The sequence below is a fragment of the Ovis aries genome, chromosome 1 (assembly GCF_016772045.2).
Source record: "Ovis aries strain OAR_USU_Benz2616 breed Rambouillet chromosome 1, ARS-UI_Ramb_v3.0, whole genome shotgun sequence".
Taxonomy (NCBI): Eukaryota; Metazoa; Chordata; class Mammalia; order Artiodactyla; family Bovidae; genus Ovis; species Ovis aries.
The window spans coordinates 216,511,347-216,530,226 of NC_056054.1; the positions used below are offsets into that span (position 1 = coordinate 216,511,347).

The following is an 18,880-nucleotide window of genomic DNA, read 5'->3' on the forward strand; positions in this document are numbered from 1 at the left end:
GAAAAGAGGATAGAACTTTTATCTTTCTAAAGTCATGTGTCATAAAGTTTATTGTGTGGAATCCTTGGGTTAGCTGACTTCAGCAAAGATAAATAATATAACATAGAAATGTAAGAAACACAGTCAAGTCCAGGGCCATCTGTTTTCCCACTTGTCCTATTAATACTTTTCTTCTGAGCAAAGGGTAATTTCCCCTAGAGTCACTGAAAGGCTTTGATAAAACATCAGATTCTTCAAAAGTGTTTTTTTTTAATTACAGAATTAACATCAGTCCTTTTATTTCTGATTTGGCTTTCACTATGTGCAAATATTCCCATATTTTGTATTAGTCTGCACTATTAGGACCCACCAAATGCCTTCATTCCAAGGGGATATATTTGGCTTTGCCCTTTATAGCTGAGAGTTTATGATAGTTTGTAATGCCTTGACCAAAAGAAGAGGAATTTATTTCCTTATTATCACAAGAATATTGTCACTAATCAACTGCTTATTGTGGGCGTGGTGTAAGTAAACAACTGTAAATCAGACTACATAAAAATGAACTATTTATATTTAATTACTTCCTTATTAGTCATTTCCTTTTTAGTTGTTAAGCTAGAATGATTTAAAAGTCTGTATCCTATTTCCTATAGGTTAATTTATTTCAATGAGGAAAGACACAGTAAAGAAGAAAATGTCAGGTATTAGTAGATGGAGGATAATATCAATACTATAATCCATTAGTGCCAGCATCTCTATTATTTAAAAAATCCATTCGTTATGCAGATAAATGGAAAATTATAAGATTCACTCCAGTTCCTAATTTGCAACTACTGTCCTTCTTGAGTAATAATCTCACAAGCCTAAGAGGTAAAATATCATCCATTTTAAAACAAATGAACTGTGATGAGAGATGTCAGGTGTAATGTTCTTTACTTTAGGTTGAAATTGGGGGTTTCAAACTTTATATTGCATCATTCATGGGAGGCGATTTTGTAAACTGTTACTCATTGCTGAATCCTAAAATATTTAAATAGAAAAGTAAATCTAAAGAGTAGAAGACAAAAATAAAATAATGTTCTAGTTTTCATTTAGAGCACTCACTGACCAGATCATTGGAAATTAATCTGTTCACTTCCTGCCTTTAGTGAATTAATCCTTTCACTTCCTTATTTCTTTACTCAAGTCTGTACTTTCATGCTGCTGCTGAGTCGATTCAGTCGTGTCCGACTCTGTGCGACCCCATAGACAGCAGCCCACCAGGCTCCGCCGTCCCTGGGATTCTCCAGGCAAGAACACTGGAGTGGGTTGCCATTTCCTTCTCCAATGCATGAAAGTGAAAAGTGAAAGTGAAGTCGCTCAGTCGTGTCCGACTCTTAGCGACCCCATGGACTGCAGCCTACCAGGCTCCTCTGCCCATGGGATTTTTCAGGCAAGAGTACTGGAGTGGGGTGCCATTGCCTTCTCTGCTGTACTTTCGTACTTGATTACAATAATAGTTGCATAATGTATAAATGATAAGCAAGTTCCAAAAGTCAGTTGTTAACCAGAGAAATAAAATGACATATGTATTTTAATCCTGTTTTTTTCAGAGCAAGAATGGGTCTTCTGCTAGTACTCAGGTTTCCTTAATGCAGTCCAGAATGTAAATCAGGTGTATCCCTTCAGAAATATGACACTTTTCAGATATTACTAACACCAAGTAAGACAAAGTTAGTTTCTTGAAGTGATGTGTTATTCTAAATGATTTAGGGGCTAAAATATGCTCCTTGGTATTGGCAGAGCAACACTAGGGAATTGTAAACATGTTTTGTTTACTCCAAGGTTTTATATCTTGCAGACTAAAAATGTTAACTCCTATGTTTTTTTCACATTTTTGTAACATTGAAAAAATGTCCAGTTGTTATAAATTTGATGTGTTCAATCCAGTAAGTCTTCTTAAATTTGTGACTCGAATGTCCTTATGAACAATGCCTAATTACCATGGATTAAGAATTGATGCTTTTGAACTGTGGTGCTGGAGAAGACTCTTGAGAGTCCCTTGGACTGCAAGGAAATACAACCAGTCCATCCTAAAGGAGACCAGTCCTGGGTGTTCATTGGAAGGACTGATGCTGAGGCTGAAACTCCAATACTGTGGCCACCTCATGTGAAGAGCTGACTCATTGGAAAAGAACCTGATGCTGGGAGGGATTGGGGGCAGGAGGAGAAGGGGACGACAGAGGATGAGATGGCTGGATGGCAACAATGACTCAGTGCACATGGGTTTGGGTGAACTCATGTTGGTGATGGACAAGGAGGCCTGGCGTGCTGTGATTCACGGGGTCACAAAGAGTCAGACACGACTGAGCGACTGAACTGAACTGATATTCAAACTATAACAAAATTATTATTCATCACTATAGTTTATTAGATACACTTGTATCTCTAATACTCTAGAAAAGATTATGGAAAACTTCTTGCCTTTAAATCTGTAGGATATTAAATGTCTATGTGTAGCTACAGTATCCTGTATATGGTTTCAGAAATCATCCAGAACGGTTTCAGAGCTGCTGGGTATATAAAGTGCAAATTCAGTGCTGCAAACTACACAGCAATACTGAGGATGCAAACCTAAAAAGTAAAAAAATGACATAAGAAATGAGGATAAACAATATAGAGTTTCTTGGAGGAGCTGTGTGTTAATGGGGGAACCATATAAGAGGACGAGGAGAGGGGAGAACATTCAAGTGTCAAGCAAAATTAACCATAAGCCAAGACCTTGTCACTACCCAGAACTAAGAGAGAAAAATAATGGTACTTTCCTGTACTACCAGCTGTTGGACATTCTTTTTGATGGTTAATATTAATGACAGATATTATTTATATAGCATATTAAAGTTTATGAGTCACTTTTGATTCAGTATGACCTTCACAATGGCTTTGTCTATTTTCCTTTAGGTCCAAGGTCTAGGGACAGATCAATGTTAATTTGTGGGCTGCTGCTAAAACTCAGGGGTTTTTGATTGTTAGAGAAGCTGACTTCTGAAGAAGTCATTTCAGTGGTGAAATAGGCCTTAATGATTTAGTTATGGGTGAAGAGTGTGAACCAACACATTCATTTCTGAAGAGTGAGAAATGTTTTTCCACTGAAATAATTTTTAATAAAGAAAAAATCTATGAAAATATCGCCAAAAACATTTAAGGCATGTTTAGCATATTTTATCATCAGAGTGTTAAAAAACACTGTTATTTCAACTCATTGTGGTACGATAAAAACAAAAAGAAGACCCTAATTCTGTAACAATGAATCAGATCAAAACTTTCCTCTAATGTCAAGTATTCGGAGGTGTTCAAAGGTGTAAGACTATCAGACATTTTTAGTATTTAAAGTTGCAGTTTCAACATTCTGGTTGTAATTAGTCAATTGTTGACTCAGTATGCATAGAATGGAAAGGTGGTAGCTTTTTATTTTTTATATCTGTGTCTTAATCTACACATTTCAGCTCCTTCTGTGGCAGTTTTCATTAAATATTTTTTTATACTTGTTTATAGAAGAAGTTTTTAGAAAATACAATGCCCAGAAAGGAGGAAGAAAAAGAAAATCGTAGCATACTTCCAGAAGTTCTTATTTTTCCCTGTGTTTTTCTCTTGTGACAGCAACAAGGGGTAAGAATCTTTGTTATGCTCTACAAAGAGGTGGAACTTGCCCTTGGAATCAATAGTGAATACAGCAAGAGGACTCTGATGCGTCTACACCCCAACATAAAGGTATTTGGGTCATCTTGCTGAAAAATGTTTCTTCTTTATTATTCTACGGTTTTCAGATATGTTTTGCTTTGAGCAGTGGCAGTCTTTGGAATTCCCTCATGTATATTTTGAGTAAATAGTACTATGAACTTTATGGGCTTCCCAGGTGGCGCTAGTGGTAAAGAATCCACCTGCCAGTGCAGGAGATGCAAGAGATGCGGGTTCAATCCCTGCGTCAGGAAGATCTCCTGGAGTAGGAAATGTCAACCCACTCCAGTATCCTTGCCTGGAAAATTCCATGGACAGAGGAGCCGGGTGGGCTATAATCCATGGGGCTGCAAAGAGTCAGACACGGCTGAGCACACATACTTTCTTATATTTCTGATTTTGATGGGATCGTCAAAGTTCTCATTTCTGCTTCTTTTACCCTGATCATTTAGCCAAGAACATTATTCCTAGAGTTGTTTTAATATTCAAGAGTCCCATCAAGTTTCCATACTCTTCATTAAGGTTATCCTGAAACCTCTTAGATGTGAGCTCCCTGGGACATCCCTTGAATACTGATAGACACAAAAAGAGCTCCTTTAGGATTTAAAGCGCTTTCCTTAAAAAGCTCTTAGTAGAAAGTACTACTAACGTGAATAAACATGATAAACAATTTGAAAAAAGCCATTTGATATTTTACCAAGGACAAGCCTATCAGTAAATATTGCCCAGTTATTGAGATATTTCAAGACAATAATAAATCTTCAGTAGGCTTAAAGTATATAATGATTATATATTTTTCTTGATTAAAAGAAGGTAGTCCATGTAAATAATAACCAAAAAAAGGCAGAAATGACTATACTAATATGGGTCAAAATAGACTTTAAATCAAAAAAGTTTACAGTAGACAAAGAAGGATATTATATATTAATAAAAGTTTCAGTGCAGCAGGAAAATATAAGCATTTACAGGCCTAATAATGACTGTCAAAATATATTATGCAAATATGGACAAAATCAAAGGATGAAATAAAGCAGTTCTATAACAGTTGGACACTTTAATATCACACTCTCACTAATGAATTGGCATATACATGTAATGGAATATTATTCAGTCTTTAAAAGTAAGGAAATTCTGACATATCTTAAATCATGTGGATGAACCTTGAAGACATTATTCTAGGTGAAATAAGCCAGTCATAAAAAGATAGATTCCTTTTACATGAGGTACCTACAGTAGTCAAATTCACAGAGATAAAAAGTAGATGGTAGTTGCTAGAGTTTGGGGGGAAGAGGGAATGGGGCTTTATTGGTAATGAGTGTAGAGTTTCAGTTTGCAGAATGAAAAGTTCTGGAGATGGTTGTACAATATGAATATATTTAATACCACTACACTGTACACATAAAAAAAGTTAAAACCATAAATATTATGTTATGTGTATTTCACCACAATGAAAAAATGTTGTTAAACAGTAAAATTATCTTCAAAGTTTTTGATATGTTTCCACTTAAAGACATACAAAAGTAGGTCAGTCTGGGATCATTTAGAGAGAATTCTACTTGAAAGCAGGAGATTAATAACTTCTCAAAGTACCTTTAAAATCAAGAGCTGCCAAAACATCTATATCCCTATATCATATACTTACTACTTCAACTCAATGACTGCTAAAATATCAATACACTTAGTAATTTTTGTCACAGATAGATGCTGGTTCAAAAGTTTCAGTGTTTTTTAAGTAATACCACAGACAATGTAATCCTTTGGTGGAGGGAAGGGAATCTGCTATCCCACTGAGCTGACCTTTATTGAAATATGTGGCCAAATTTCAAGCTGAATGGTAGCTCCCCACAAGTGTGGGGGGTCCAGAATGGGTAGGGGAGTCTTGAAAAGTAACCAAGGATCTTCCTTTGGTAAATACTGAGGATAAAATTAGAAGTATGGGGATTCCCTTCAATGTATAGATAGCACATTTTAGTATTTGAATTGTAGGAAATGCTCTTCAAGGGTATGAACAGACCTATTTTGTTATAGTATGAAAGGCATTTTAGAAAGCATACTACATGTGTGGGTCTTTTCCTCTCAAGGTGATGAGGCACCCGGATCACGTGTCGTCCAGCGTATACCTGTGGGCTCATCATGAGAAACTCGTCATCATCGACCAGTCAGTGGCCTTTGTGGGTGGGATTGACCTGGCTTACGGGAGGTGGGATGACAACGAACACAGACTCACGGATGTGGGCAGCGTGAAGCGCGTCATCGGGGGACCATCTCTGGGTTCCCTCACAGTTAGTAGATTTCATCTTTATGGAACTGCATAAAAGGGACACAGTTTGTATAAGTGTGTATCAGAAACATGATTGGTTGGCTGATGGGTTGAATGAAAGGAGAAACATTCCTGGATAGTTGAGTCCAACATAGACCTGGTTTCAAATACCACCTAAGGAGTCTGTTAGTCTCAGTTTCTTCTCTTGTAAGAAAACTAAATAGATTCCATAAAACATTTGCTATCTCATAGTCAGTTCCTTGGGTTTCCATTTAAATTAAAGATTTAATTCCTATTTGGGGGAAAAAAAGTTCATAAAAATGTGCAGCACAATTGGACTTCAAGTAAGCAGCCTTATTACAAGTTGCTGCCAAGGTTTTTGAAATGTTCTTTCTTACAGACATATGAAAATAAGATAAGTCAGTCTGGAGACATTTAGAGAATTCTGTTTGAAAGCAGGAGGTTAATAACTCCTCAACGTACCTTTCAAATCAAGAACTGCCAAAATCTCTGTACGCCTATATTCGTGTAGTTATTATTTCAACTCAGATAGATGGTTGCCAAAATATCAATACACCTATTAAAAATTTGATGGCCTCCATCTTATTTTTCTGCTGTATATGTTGGTGACTTTCCTAGGAAAATAGAGATTTAGTGGAAAGGTAATGGGGAAAATAATTGACAGAAAAATCATCACTTACTTAATGTTTATCAGAGGAAGTTCAGTACCTCAACAGTGAGTGTAACTCATGTAATTATATCTGAAACTGAAAGGTTAATTGGCATAAAATTGCAAGAATTTGATGCAGTGAAAGAGGAACTGTAATGGACTTCCTGGTGTCCCTTTGAAAGTGTTTAAACAGCTCACAAAAATCCCCCCACTGCCCTGCATGTGACCTCACGCACATTATTGTGTGTCTTGTAGGGAGCCAGCAACACGTGTAAACTTTAAACTGGAATTAAAAGACCACATTGCAGCATATATTATGCAGTTTCTTTTCATTTCTCTCTTTTTTTTTAAATAATTTTCTCAGGCTGAAACAACAGAGTCTATGGAATCCTTACGCCTCAAAGATAAAAACGAATCTGATAAAGATCTGCCCATCCTGAACCCTCCTGATGATGCAAATTCAAAACTGAAAGGAATAGGAAAGCCCAGAAAGTTCTCCAAATTCAGTCTCTACAGGCAGCTGCACAGACACCACCTGCACGACACAGACAGCATCAGCAGCATTGACAGTGCCTCCAGTAAGTCACAGTCTGCCCTGGAGTTTATCTCGACGACTCTATTCCTTCATAGCCAGACACGGGACACCTGTTTGCAGAACCATTATACCTAACATGGAGTAAAGCAAGCAATGTTTAAACGTCATTATATCATCCTATTCAATCTCATACCATTTTGGGGCTCTGTTTGGCTCATTGTAGAGGAGATTTATTGTTTTATTCACATCAGTACTCATAACACTGACAATTGATGCTTCTAATGGTCACAGAATGGCTAAGCATTTCTAAACTAATACCAAATTATGAAGGAAAAGTATTAGGTGTACTTTATAAACATCATAGCAGAGATTGCATATCTCTTCCTGTCCAGAAATACATCAAGCTTTTGTCCTCAAACATCAGATTTTCTACATTTTGTACATTTACTATTCTTTTCAGATTTGTCTTTAAAACTACAGTTTCTGTGACACAGAATTTGTGACTGATTTTATAGCCTTGCCTACTTTTAAAAGTGATTGAACCTGCTTTCCAGTTTAGAAAACTTCATATATGTGTGTATATATTTACATATATATATATATCTTTGTAAAAAAAGAACTCTTAACTTTCTCCAGGTTATTGTAATCACTGTAGGAGTCGTCAGAATTTAATCCATGGTTTAAAACCCCACTGGAAACTCTTTCGCTCTTCCAGTGAGTCTGAGCAGGGGCTTACTAGACCTAACATTGGTAAGTGGTGTGTGAAGTGCCAGAATCTCCATAGGCTTCGGCTTTTGCTGCATGAGCAGAGTGACTGTATTTCTGGATTGCCTCTCTGTTCTCACAGCTTTTACCCTGCACGTATTATTAGAAGTGATGATCTGATAAGCTTTTGTAAGAACGAGGTACTCAAATAAATTAATCAGGGCCTAAAATGTGGTGGGAATGAAGAGGGATTTGGCAACAGATCAGATATAGGGACAAATAATGGGCGTCCCAGGTGACTCTAGTGGTAAAGAACCCGCCTGCCCATGCAGAAGACATAAGAGATGCGGGTTTGATCCCTGGGTTGGGAAGATCCCCTGGAGGAGAGTATGGCAACCCACTCCAGTATTCTTGCCTGGAGAATCCCATGGATAGAGAGGTCTGGCAGGCTACAGTCCATGGGGTCACAAAGAATTGGACACCACTGAAGCGACTTAGCATGCATACACACAGTCATCATAGTAAATAGCAACCACAGTAAAATGTAAGCTAGCTTTTATCATGTGCAGACTCTGCCCCTCACTGCCGGGAACACTGGTGGTGCTTGGTTATAATAGTGTTATCTTCTTTTTACAAATGAAGGTTTAGAGATGATAAGTGATGTGCCCAGTGAAGTTGCATTTTCTCAGCCTCCTAGAAGTCAGGAATCAGATTTGTGATTTACCAGAAATGCAGATGACCGAAGCAGGACCTTTTGGCTAAATTCTCAAGGCCACAGTTCTGTGTACTGTTTAGGAGATGACTGAGATGGAGCCCAGCAAGCAGGGCTGTATGTGAGTCATTTGTGGCTGTTAGGGGCTGCTGCTGCTGCTGCTAAATCGCTTCAGTCGTGTCTGACTCTGTGTGACGCCATAGACGGCAGCCCATCAGGCTCCCCCGTCCCTGGGATTCTCCAGGCAAGAACACTGGGGTGGGTTGCCATTTCCTTCTCCAATGCCTGAAAGTGAAAAGTGAAAGTGAAGTTGCTCAGTTGTGTCCGACTCTTAGCGACCCCGTGGACTACAGCCCACCAGGCTCCTCCATCCATGGGATTTTCCAGGCAAGAGTACTGGAGTGGGGTGCCATTGCCTTCTCCGAGTAGGGGCTAATGACCCTGAACACTAGGCTGGACCTTGGGCAGTGGTTCCAGCATTCTTTAGCCTGGGGACCCAGCAATTTTTAAAGTGATTGACTATTTATAGTGAACTAAAGCACCTATGTAACTGTTAAATCCATATGCATTCATAAATCTCAACAACACTGATACCATTAAAATATGGAGAAGGGCATACATGGGGAGACATTTTGTCTGTTTAGCATATAGCTAGCCCTTGATGCTTATGTGGATTCGGGGAGAGCTCACAGTAACTCCTGTGTTCTGTAGAGCGGCATAGCCCTGAGACAGGGCACTGGGAAGTCCAGAGAGCCAGGTCAGGGGCAGACTTTGAAGATAAGGGTTACAAATAGGTCCAGATTTTGCTTTGTAATTCCAGCATGTGGCTTTGCTATGTTAGGACTGAAGTTAAGATGGAGCAATGAGGGGACTAAATGTTAGTATTGCTGACAACAGGATTGGAGGCAAGTGGAAAGGAAGATGCAAGCTGAGTGCAGAATATTTTAAGTAATTCAGGCTGGTAATAGACTGAGGGGGTGAGTCCCACAGTCATGAGCTGGGGACAGCAATATGGTTGTTTTTAGGTGTTGATGGAAATCCTCTCTTTAATAAACTGGATACAGATCCAGTGCAGTGTTGTCGTTTTTTTTTTTTGTTTGTTTGTTTTTGTTTTTTAAGGGAGAGAGGGGAGGGGGGGAAGTAAACACCCTAAATATCCAAGAGAGGATGGAGGATGGTTCTAGACCATAATGAGCAATCCATTCCCTTGATGGAATTGCACAATCATTAAAAATTGTAAGTGGGAGTACAAAACTAAATATGTATGACTCATTTGTTTATTAAATAAGTACTTACTGAACTCCTGTAATATGTCGATCATTGATTGTTCTGGGTACTAGGGATGGGATGAACAACATAAATGAAATTCAGTTATCTAGTTGGAAAGTGAGGATGGGGATTGTAAATAGAAATAGACCATCAAACAGTGTGTCAGGTGGTATGAATTATCTCGCAGAATAATAGAGCAGGGGAAGAGAGAAAGGGCAGAGGGAAGGAGTGATTATTTTATATGAGGAGGGAGTCAGAGAATGCTTTTCCACTGAGATGAGTCTTCGACAAAGATCCGAAAGGAGAGAAGTAGGATAAGGGAGGGAGACCAGCCAGTGTAGACTGTGAGAAAGGACGGGATAGGTGACTTCCAGGCATGGCTGAAGTTGGGAGGGCGGGGGATAATGATAGGAGCAAAGTTGGACAGGATTGAGTAGGTTATAGAATTTTGCCTTATACTTTGAGTAGAAAAAGGAAGTCATCAGCTGGTCTTGAGCAAAGGCCAGACAAGACCTAACAAACATTTTTTACAAGCTTATTCTTCAGAGCAGACAGAGGTGGCAGATCGTGACCAGGCAGGTACTGAAACCATCCTGAAGTAGAGGTGACGGCACGGCTGATGCGCTGGACACGGGATGTGGGGGACCAAGAGGACTCTTTCCATTAACTGTGTTAATTTACCATGTTAGCTTTTTAATATGAAAAAGAGTTCACTTACTTAAAAACCAAAGCCAAAGAATAGTTGAGTTCTTCTGGAACAGTGCTTTACCGAGTCTGTTCCTTAAATCCTGGTGTTTCTCGGGGAGTTTTGAGGATACTACTGAAGACCTGGGCCCCTCCTACCTTAATTGCTACCTGCTTCAACCAGAAAAATCCCACTTACATTGTTTTATATATTGGACTGCCATGTGAATTTGTTTGGGGGGAAAAAAAAGTAAGGTTCTACTATTAATGGAGAAGGAAATTTAAAGAGCATAGCCCTACATTTAAATCATGTAATGACTTAAACTGTATGGTCTTAATTCTGGGACTAGAAACCCAAATTAAGCATAGAGTGACTCTTCATCATAAGTTTGAAACTGAATGTTTGCTTGAGTTAATAGCTTCCCTTCCTAAAAGTATGAACTGGGTTAGCTTCTCTGCAATGTTTCACTTGAGTGCAAAAGGCCGCACTGAATGGGGTTCCGAGTGAACCTTACTGGTGATGTGTAGAAATCAGTAGAGTGTGCATACAAGATCATTGCATGTTTCTAAGTAGAAAAAAGTGGAGTAAAATCAGCTCATCTTAAATATGATTAGTAACTATGATAGATTTCTATAGTATATACTTTAATCCAAAATCAGTCAGCCATCCTCAAGACTTTTTTTTTTCCCCTCTCAAAATTATGTTGCACGAGGGAGAATGTCAAACACATTGTTTCCTTGATACAGTCATTTTTAAAAGGGTTGAATTTTATTCTTTTTATATTCAGTAATTGTTTGCTGATGATTTCTGGTTAAGCATGATTTAATAGATGGCTAATGGGGTAGATAATGCTTGTCATTTAGCTGAGGCAAATGTTTCACACTCAGATATTTAATCATAAGGGAGAATGAATAGCAAGTTAAGTCATTTCTCAATTCCATTCTCAGGGATGCAATGGTAAATTGTATAACACTTATTTTTGCTCTCAAAGAGCTTATTATTTATTAAATAGTAGAGAAGTGTTGGGATTAAATATTTTGCTAACTTAGTGCCTTAGTGATTCAGCAGGGGGAAATATCCTACTGACAAGATTTGGTTCTGTTTAACCTTAATATTTCACTGGTTCTGAAGAGGACCCTGATTAATTTGCACTGGTGTGGGCCATGACCAAAACCAAATTTGAATTATGAGCAGGCTGAATTCAATTAGCACCAAGATCATTTTCTGAGACTAAGAATTTACTTTGTTTTTCTTGTCAAAACAGATTATTAGATGAAAGTTAATTTTTAAACAAGTATATGTGTATATATGTAAACATTTAGCCCAAAGTTTCTCAACTGATGAAAACAAATTTTATATATATTTTTAAATTTTACTTTGGAATTGACCTGCTATTTATCTTCTCTTTATTCCCATTTTTAATTTTTTTTTAAAATAAAGTGTCATGCTTCCTATAAAGAGCCTACAGGTGAGCAAATAGACCTATCAGTACTTTGGCCTTTCAGTTTCAGAGAAAAGGAAAATAAATCACTGGGAGAAATGAATAGAATTCTAATTTTTAATATTATATAGTTTTGTTCATTGTTAGCACTTCAAGACATTTTTCTTTGGAGATTAATTATTCAGTTTGAGATAGAATACTAGCAGATTATTCCTTCCCTGGTGGCTCAAAGGTTAAAGCGTCTGCCTGCAATGCAGGAGACCCGGGTTTGATCCCTGGGTCGGGAAGATCCCCTGGAGAAGGAAATGGCAACCCACTCTACTATTCTTGCCTGGGAAATCCCATGGACTGAGGAGCCTGGTGGCTACAGTCCATGGGATCGCAAAGGATCAGACATGACTGAGCAACTTCACTTTCACTAGCAGAGTGCATAGTGATTGTTTAAAATTCTTCACTCTGCAATTATTATTGATTGCCTACTGAATGCCAGGAGCTACACCAGGCACTGAAGGTATGCACTCCCCACCCCTGAGTTTATAGATGAGTGAGTGGCGGACAGGGAGGGACAGATGAGTCACAGAGCCAAGGGCCCTGGGGTGTGCAACTATGAATGATTCCACAGCCTCTCCCTGCTGGGTTATGGGGAGTGTCTCTAGGACAGGTGACAGCTAACGTGACTCTTGAAGGATGAGGAGGAGGTCAAACCAAGAGGGTGGGAAGAACATTCCAGTCTGAAGGAATCATGTACCGGCTGCATGACAGATAAGGCCTGTCACAATCAGTGAGAACAGTGGTGTGCCTGGGGCCTGGGTTGTATGGGGAAAAAGAGGATGAGAAAGAGAGATTGGCAGCAGTTTAAGAACTGCCTCTACACACTAAACCCTGAGGATTTGACCCCCTTGTAGGCAGGTCATCCTAGAAGGCTTTTAAATAAGGAATCTGCATTTTTGGAAGGACATATCCGGGGCAGTATGGTGGTAGGGGGACCAGTCCAGTATTTACTCTGGCTTCTGTGTGTGGTACCGTTTATTCATTCAACAAACGTTTTGCATCCAGTGTCTGATGGTTAAGTGTCTCTTTTGTGCCAAGCGCTGCATTTTGTTATTTGTAGTTCTGCTAGTTCCCTGCTTATCTGTCTCTGTGATTGGCATATCCCATAAATGTACAAACTATTTAAGTCAACATATTTACTGAACTGAAAATGTTCCTGCCAAAGCTCTTTGTGAAATACTGCAGTAGATGCTGCTTTTGCGCCTATGTGATCCTAAGCTGCTTCTATTGTTATGATATTTTATGGAAGTCATTAATAATTGTAGAAATATAGGATGTTAGAGCCCAAAAGATCTTACATGATAGCTGGGCCAAATTCTTCCTTTTGTACATAAAGGATTTCTGACCCAAAAGGGTGAAGCTCAGTGTCACTTAGCTAGTCAGTTCCAGGGCTAGAACACCACTGTCTGCAAATTTGAGGTTCTTGCATTTTGAAATGCAAAAGACAAGAATTACACATTAGATGTGCACCATATAGGTTGAGCAAAAAGAAGAACATGACTTCTTGATGGCCTCAGCATTTCATGTTCCTTCAGCAGACCTGGCTTTACCGCTCTCACCCAGCAAGTTAACCCTGTGATCCATTCTGCCAGTGATCTGCTAGATGACGAGAATAAAAATATTAAATTTCTTTTTTTAATATAAATTTATTTATTTTAATTGGAGGCTAATTACTTTACAATATTGTATTGGTTTTGCCATACATCAACATGAATCCGCCACGGGTGTACATGTGTTCCCCATCCTGAACCTCCTTCCCACCTCCCTCCCCATACCATCCCTCTGAGTCATCCCAGTGCACCAGCCCTGAGCATCCTGTATCATACATCGAACCTACACTGGCGATTACCCTGTATGAGAGGCAGCGAAAGAGACACAGATGTATAGAACAGTCTTTTGGGGTCTGTGGGAGAGGGCGAGGGTGGGATGATTTGGGAGAATGGCATTGAAACATGTATAAAAATATTAAAATTTCATTGTCAAATGATGAACCTGGTTATAGCCCCAACTACCCAGCCCACAGCCAGCCCACAGCCTCAGATGGAATGAACCCATGCCACCCTTGTGATGAGGCTTAAGAAGAAAAGTTAGGAAGTGTTTAGGTGTTAATAAAGGAGAGGTGAGCCTCCCTCCCTGGGGCCCACCTGAACCACAGCCTTTGAGTGAGTCTTGCTGCATTTACAGACACAGCCTCCCTCCGAAGTGTGCAGACACGTGTGGGAGAGCTACATGGGGAAACCAGATTCTGGCATGGAAAGGACTACTGCAATTTCGTCTTCAAAGACTGGGTTCAACTCGATAAACCTTTTGCTGGTGAGTACCGTGGTGGTGGGTGGCTGCACATTTTTTGTCTTTTCCTTGTTAGTATCTCAACAAGTATGCGTGTGCATGATCTAATATCTTGTTTTGTTTTGAACATTTGGTGGAACATTGGAGACCATGATTTAGTCATATACTTAAGGGTTTTTCCTTGTGAGTATAGTAAGAACAGAAAATGAAATATAGCTTACTTGTTTGAAATCTCCAGATTGCATATAGGCATATTTTAGGCATCATAATCTGTAATTCTCCAGGAGATGTTTCCCTTCCTTTGATGACCTCCTTTTTTCTGCTTATCATCTTCATCTTCCCACATTAAAATAACACATTTCGGATCATCTAAGTGCTTGCACACTGAACAGGAACTAGAAATGGTAGTCCATACATAGCTTGACATTATTTCAACAGAATAGAAGAGAAAATGTAGTATCACGTTGATATCTTTGGATAATTTGTACCAACTCACATCTGCCTTTCTCAGTGATTCTCTAATAGTGGAATGGAAACTTCATATTGGGAGAGGTGCATAGGGACCATGTTCCTCAATGTGAGATCTATGCTTCCCTTGGCCATAAAGGTATTATTCTATCCGAGTCAAGAAATGTACATATGGTGGACATCACCACTTTTTTTTTTTAATGTATCATAGTTGGGGTCAGAGCTGGGGTCAGATGGTTTATGTGCCTTGTGGGCACAGCAGTTAGTGTGGATCCTTGCCTGGTGCACCTGGGCAGATTTCATTGACAGGTACTCCACCCCCCGGATGCCGTGGCATGACATAGCCTCTGCAGTCCATGGCAAGGCAGCTCGCGATGTGGCCCGTCACTTCATCCAGCGCTGGAACTTCACGAAGGTACATATGGGTGGTTTTAGCATGATTCAGTCCACATGTAGAGGGACAGGCCAGGAAGAGGAGACGAGAAGGGGCTGATGTGGCCACAGCTGTGCCACTTCATCCACTGTTGAGTGTCCGGTTGTCAGAGCACCTGGGACTCTGGGCAAAAGAGAAAAAAAAAATAGTTCCTGAACTTTTCCTCCACAAATAATCCAGAGGGCAGAGGAATGGTACTACCATCACAGACTATGGTTTAACCATTAACCTGGGACCCCCAGTTTAAGCATCTCACCTGGGTTGATAGTCATGTGGAGGGCTGCTGAGCTACTATAGCGGGGATGGGACCCTTGTTCAGGCGAGAGCTGCAGCTTTCAAGTCCTTGCAATCCTGGCAATGCCCTGGATCCATGTTGGCACAGGCTTCTGAGAGGCAGTTCTGAGCAACGTGAGCAATATGAGAAGATGGAGCTACTTCTCTTTCCTCCAGATTTTGTCTTCTTTCATAAGATGCCTTCATTACTTACGAGAATTTGACCTAATACTCATAAGTTAAGTGCCTATTGTCTTGGTGTTATTAAGATTCCCTTTTATTTATTTTAAATGGTGATGAGGCATTTCTTCCCTCTAGTTTGGATATAATTTGGGGAAAAAATTTAGTTTTTTTAACTCAGAGTGTCACCTTATTTTTCACTTAATTTACATTATAAACAGTGGGAGCTCTTAGAAATAGTGGAAATATTTTTAACAAGAATTTAGAGGTGAATGAAGGAATAAATAAAAGGATATTATTTTTAATCTATTGGACTGGCAAAGCTAAATACACTGCAGAAACCCACAATTGGGTTCAGGATCTTTGATGCTCTTATACCCTGCTCCTGGGAGGATAAATTGGTATAATCGCAAAAAAATTTTTAAATGATGTAACCTTTGACTCAGAAAATCAATTTCAGGTATTTAAGCTAAAGAAGTTATTCAATAAGTAATTTATTTTGACATTGTATCTAATAATTTATATAAAATGAGGAATAACTGAAATCTTCATTAATAGAAATTTATTAAACAAATTATGATTGTTCCATGACATTTTACTATGAAATTATTTTTAAAAGGACCTGTAGTGATTTATTGCTGTTACGAGATATCGACAACATAGTAAAAAATCAGTTTATAAAATAATCCCATTTTTGCAATTGTATACTTCTACAGCTCTCAGTTCAGTTCAGTGGCTCAGTTGTGTCTGACTCTTTGTGACCCCATGAACCGCAGCATGCCAAGCCTCCCTGTCCATCACTAACTCCCAGAGTCCACCCAAACACATGTCCATTGAGTCAGTGATACAATCCAACCATCTTATCCTCTGTCGTCCCCTTCTCTTCCTGCCCTCAATCTTTCCCAGCATCAGGGTCTTTTCAAGTGAGTCTACAACTCTAGGTTATATTTAACTTTTCTTTAAAAATATGAAGCAATAGCTCAATTGGTGAAGAATCTGCCTGCAATGCCGGAGACCCCGGTTTGATTCCTGGATCAGGAAGATCCCCTGGAGAAGGGATAGGCTACCCAGTCCAGTATTCTTGGGCTTGCCTATTGGCTCAGCTGGTAAAGAATCCATCTGCAATGTGGGAGACCTGAGTTCTATCCCTGGGTTGGGAAGATCCCCTGGAGAAGGGAACGGCTACTCACTCCAGTACTCTGGCCTGGAGAATTCCATGGACTCCATGGGGTCTCAATGAGTCAGACATGACTAAGCAACTTTCACTTTCACTTTCAATGCTCACTCCAAAAGGTAAAAGAAGGAACAAAGGAGTTTTCTGCTTCTGGGAAATAGAAAACATAAATAAATAATCTGTTGTCTCTTCAGCTAGAAACACCCACTGTTAGTATATATTTTTCTTTTTCAGATGAACCTGTATATCTTTTAGAATCACAAAGTAGGGAAGACTGGAATTATTTTTTCATTTGAATCTCTTTTACCTGATTCTCTTTATTTTAGATTATGAAACCAAAATATCGGTCCCTTTCTTATCCTTTTCTGCTTCCCAAATCTCAAACAACAGCCCACGAGTTGAAATACCAAGTGCCTGGGTCTGTCCATGCTAATGTACAGGTAAGTTTGGTTTTTGTTTTTCATGAAATAACTACTGGGTACAATCATTCATGTGGATTAAATGCCTATTGGCTTCAAGTTTTTTAAGGCAGACAACTCCAAAACAAATCTGAATAGATCTTTTAAATTTTAGTATTATATTTTCAATTTTAAATGTATTCAATTTATCCTCTGTTTAAAACTCTTATATAAATGTAATAAATACATGTCTTTAGAAAAAGCCAGTCAAGGAGAGGCTTGTCTTGTAAGTCCTTCTGATTGATTCTAGCAACATGATACCTAGTAACCCTGGGACTGATACTAGTGAGGTACCAGGAATTTGGTTGAAACTTAGCATCTTGGAAGCGATAGTTCAATCTAATTTTAGTTCCTTAATTAACCAAATTCCTTTTAGAGACATTTTTAAAAGAATGAGAAGTTTGCTTATTAGAGGCACAAAATTTGACTACATGCACTCCAATGTTCTCAAATTACAAATAAGAAAATTAAGACCCAGTGAAATTTTGAGACTTGCTCAGGGTCATTAAGGGTTATCAGTAGAGCTGGAGCTTGAAATGCTAGTTGTTACCTAATCTGAAATCCATTGTTACCTAGTCTGCTCCCTGGACCAACTCCAACTCAAGTATCTTGATATCATGCAGGAACAGATCTAGAGTTGGCCACCTGGCATTGCCTTTTGTTCGAAGTCATCACTATCTGCATCAAAAGTATTGTTTAAGTACAGAACAGATTGGTGTTTGCCACAGGCAAAGGGTGGGGTAGGAGGGTTTAAGAAGTGGGTGACAGTGGTCAAAAGTACAGACTTCCAGTTTTACTCTTAATTAAAAGTCCTTGGGATGTTCTGTACAACGTGGTGACTATAGTTAACAGCACTGTATTGTTTGAAAGTTGCTAAGGGAGTACAGGGCTTCCCTGGTGGCTCAGATGATAAAGAATCCACCTGCAATGCAGGAGCTGTTGCTGCTGCTTAATTGCTTCAGTTGTGTCTGACTCTTTGCAACCCCATGGACTGCAGCCTGCCAGGCCCCTCTGTCCATGGGATCCTCTAAGCAAGAACACTGGAGTGGGTTGCCATGCCCTCCTGCAAGGGATCTTCACAACCCAGGGATCAAACCTGGGTCTCCTGCATTGCAGGCAGATTCTTTACTGCTGAGCCACCAGGGAAGACCACAATGCAGGACCAGGTTCGATTCCTGGGTTGAGAAGATCCCCTGGAGAAAGGAATGGCAGCCCACTCCAATATTCTTGTCTGGAGAATTCCATGGACAGAGGAGCCTGGTGGGCTACAGTCCATGGAGTTACAATGAGTCAGACACAACTGAGGGAATAACACTTTCACTTCCCAGGAAATACAGCTTAAAAGTTCTTATCGCAAGAAAAAATTTTGTAAATATGTGAAGTTATGGATGTTAACTAACTTGTGCTAATCATTTCACAATAAATACACATACCAAAATTTTAAAAACTATTGTTTAAGTAAAGATCCAGTAGTCTGCTGCTAACATTACTATTATGGATTTTTATAATTTGGACATGGATTCTAACACCCAAATGAAATAAATGAAATGCCTGAATTAGTTACTTTGTACTGTGTGCAAG

At 39.2% G+C, this 18,880-nt stretch overlaps 1 protein-coding gene across 14 annotated transcripts in view; it reads left to right on the plus strand.

Annotated features, from left to right (window-relative positions):
• The window catches only part of PLD1 (phospholipase D1), a 284,231-nt gene that overhangs the window by 142,356 nt on the left and 122,995 nt on the right, over positions 1-18,880 (plus strand). For 8 of the 14 annotated variants that reach the window (XR_009595050.1, XM_042234517.2, XM_060393699.1 and 5 more), the window contains 7 exons: positions 3,619-3,729; positions 5,778-5,978; positions 6,991-7,204; positions 7,798-7,911; positions 14,209-14,337; positions 15,078-15,196; positions 17,168-17,281. Coding sequence is in view for 12 of the 14 variants with exons in the window: in XM_042234517.2 (XP_042090451.1) it covers positions 3,619-3,729; positions 5,778-5,978; positions 6,991-7,204; positions 7,798-7,911; positions 14,209-14,337; positions 15,078-15,196; positions 17,168-17,281 (1,002 nt within the window). In the remaining 2 variants the exon portion in view is untranslated. The remainder of the gene's footprint in view (positions 1-3,618; positions 3,730-5,777; positions 5,979-6,990; positions 7,205-7,797; positions 7,912-14,208; positions 14,338-15,077; positions 15,197-17,167; positions 17,282-18,880) is intronic. The other 6 variants (XR_009595051.1, XM_060393741.1, XM_060393717.1 and 3 more) reach the window with 1 other exon arrangement.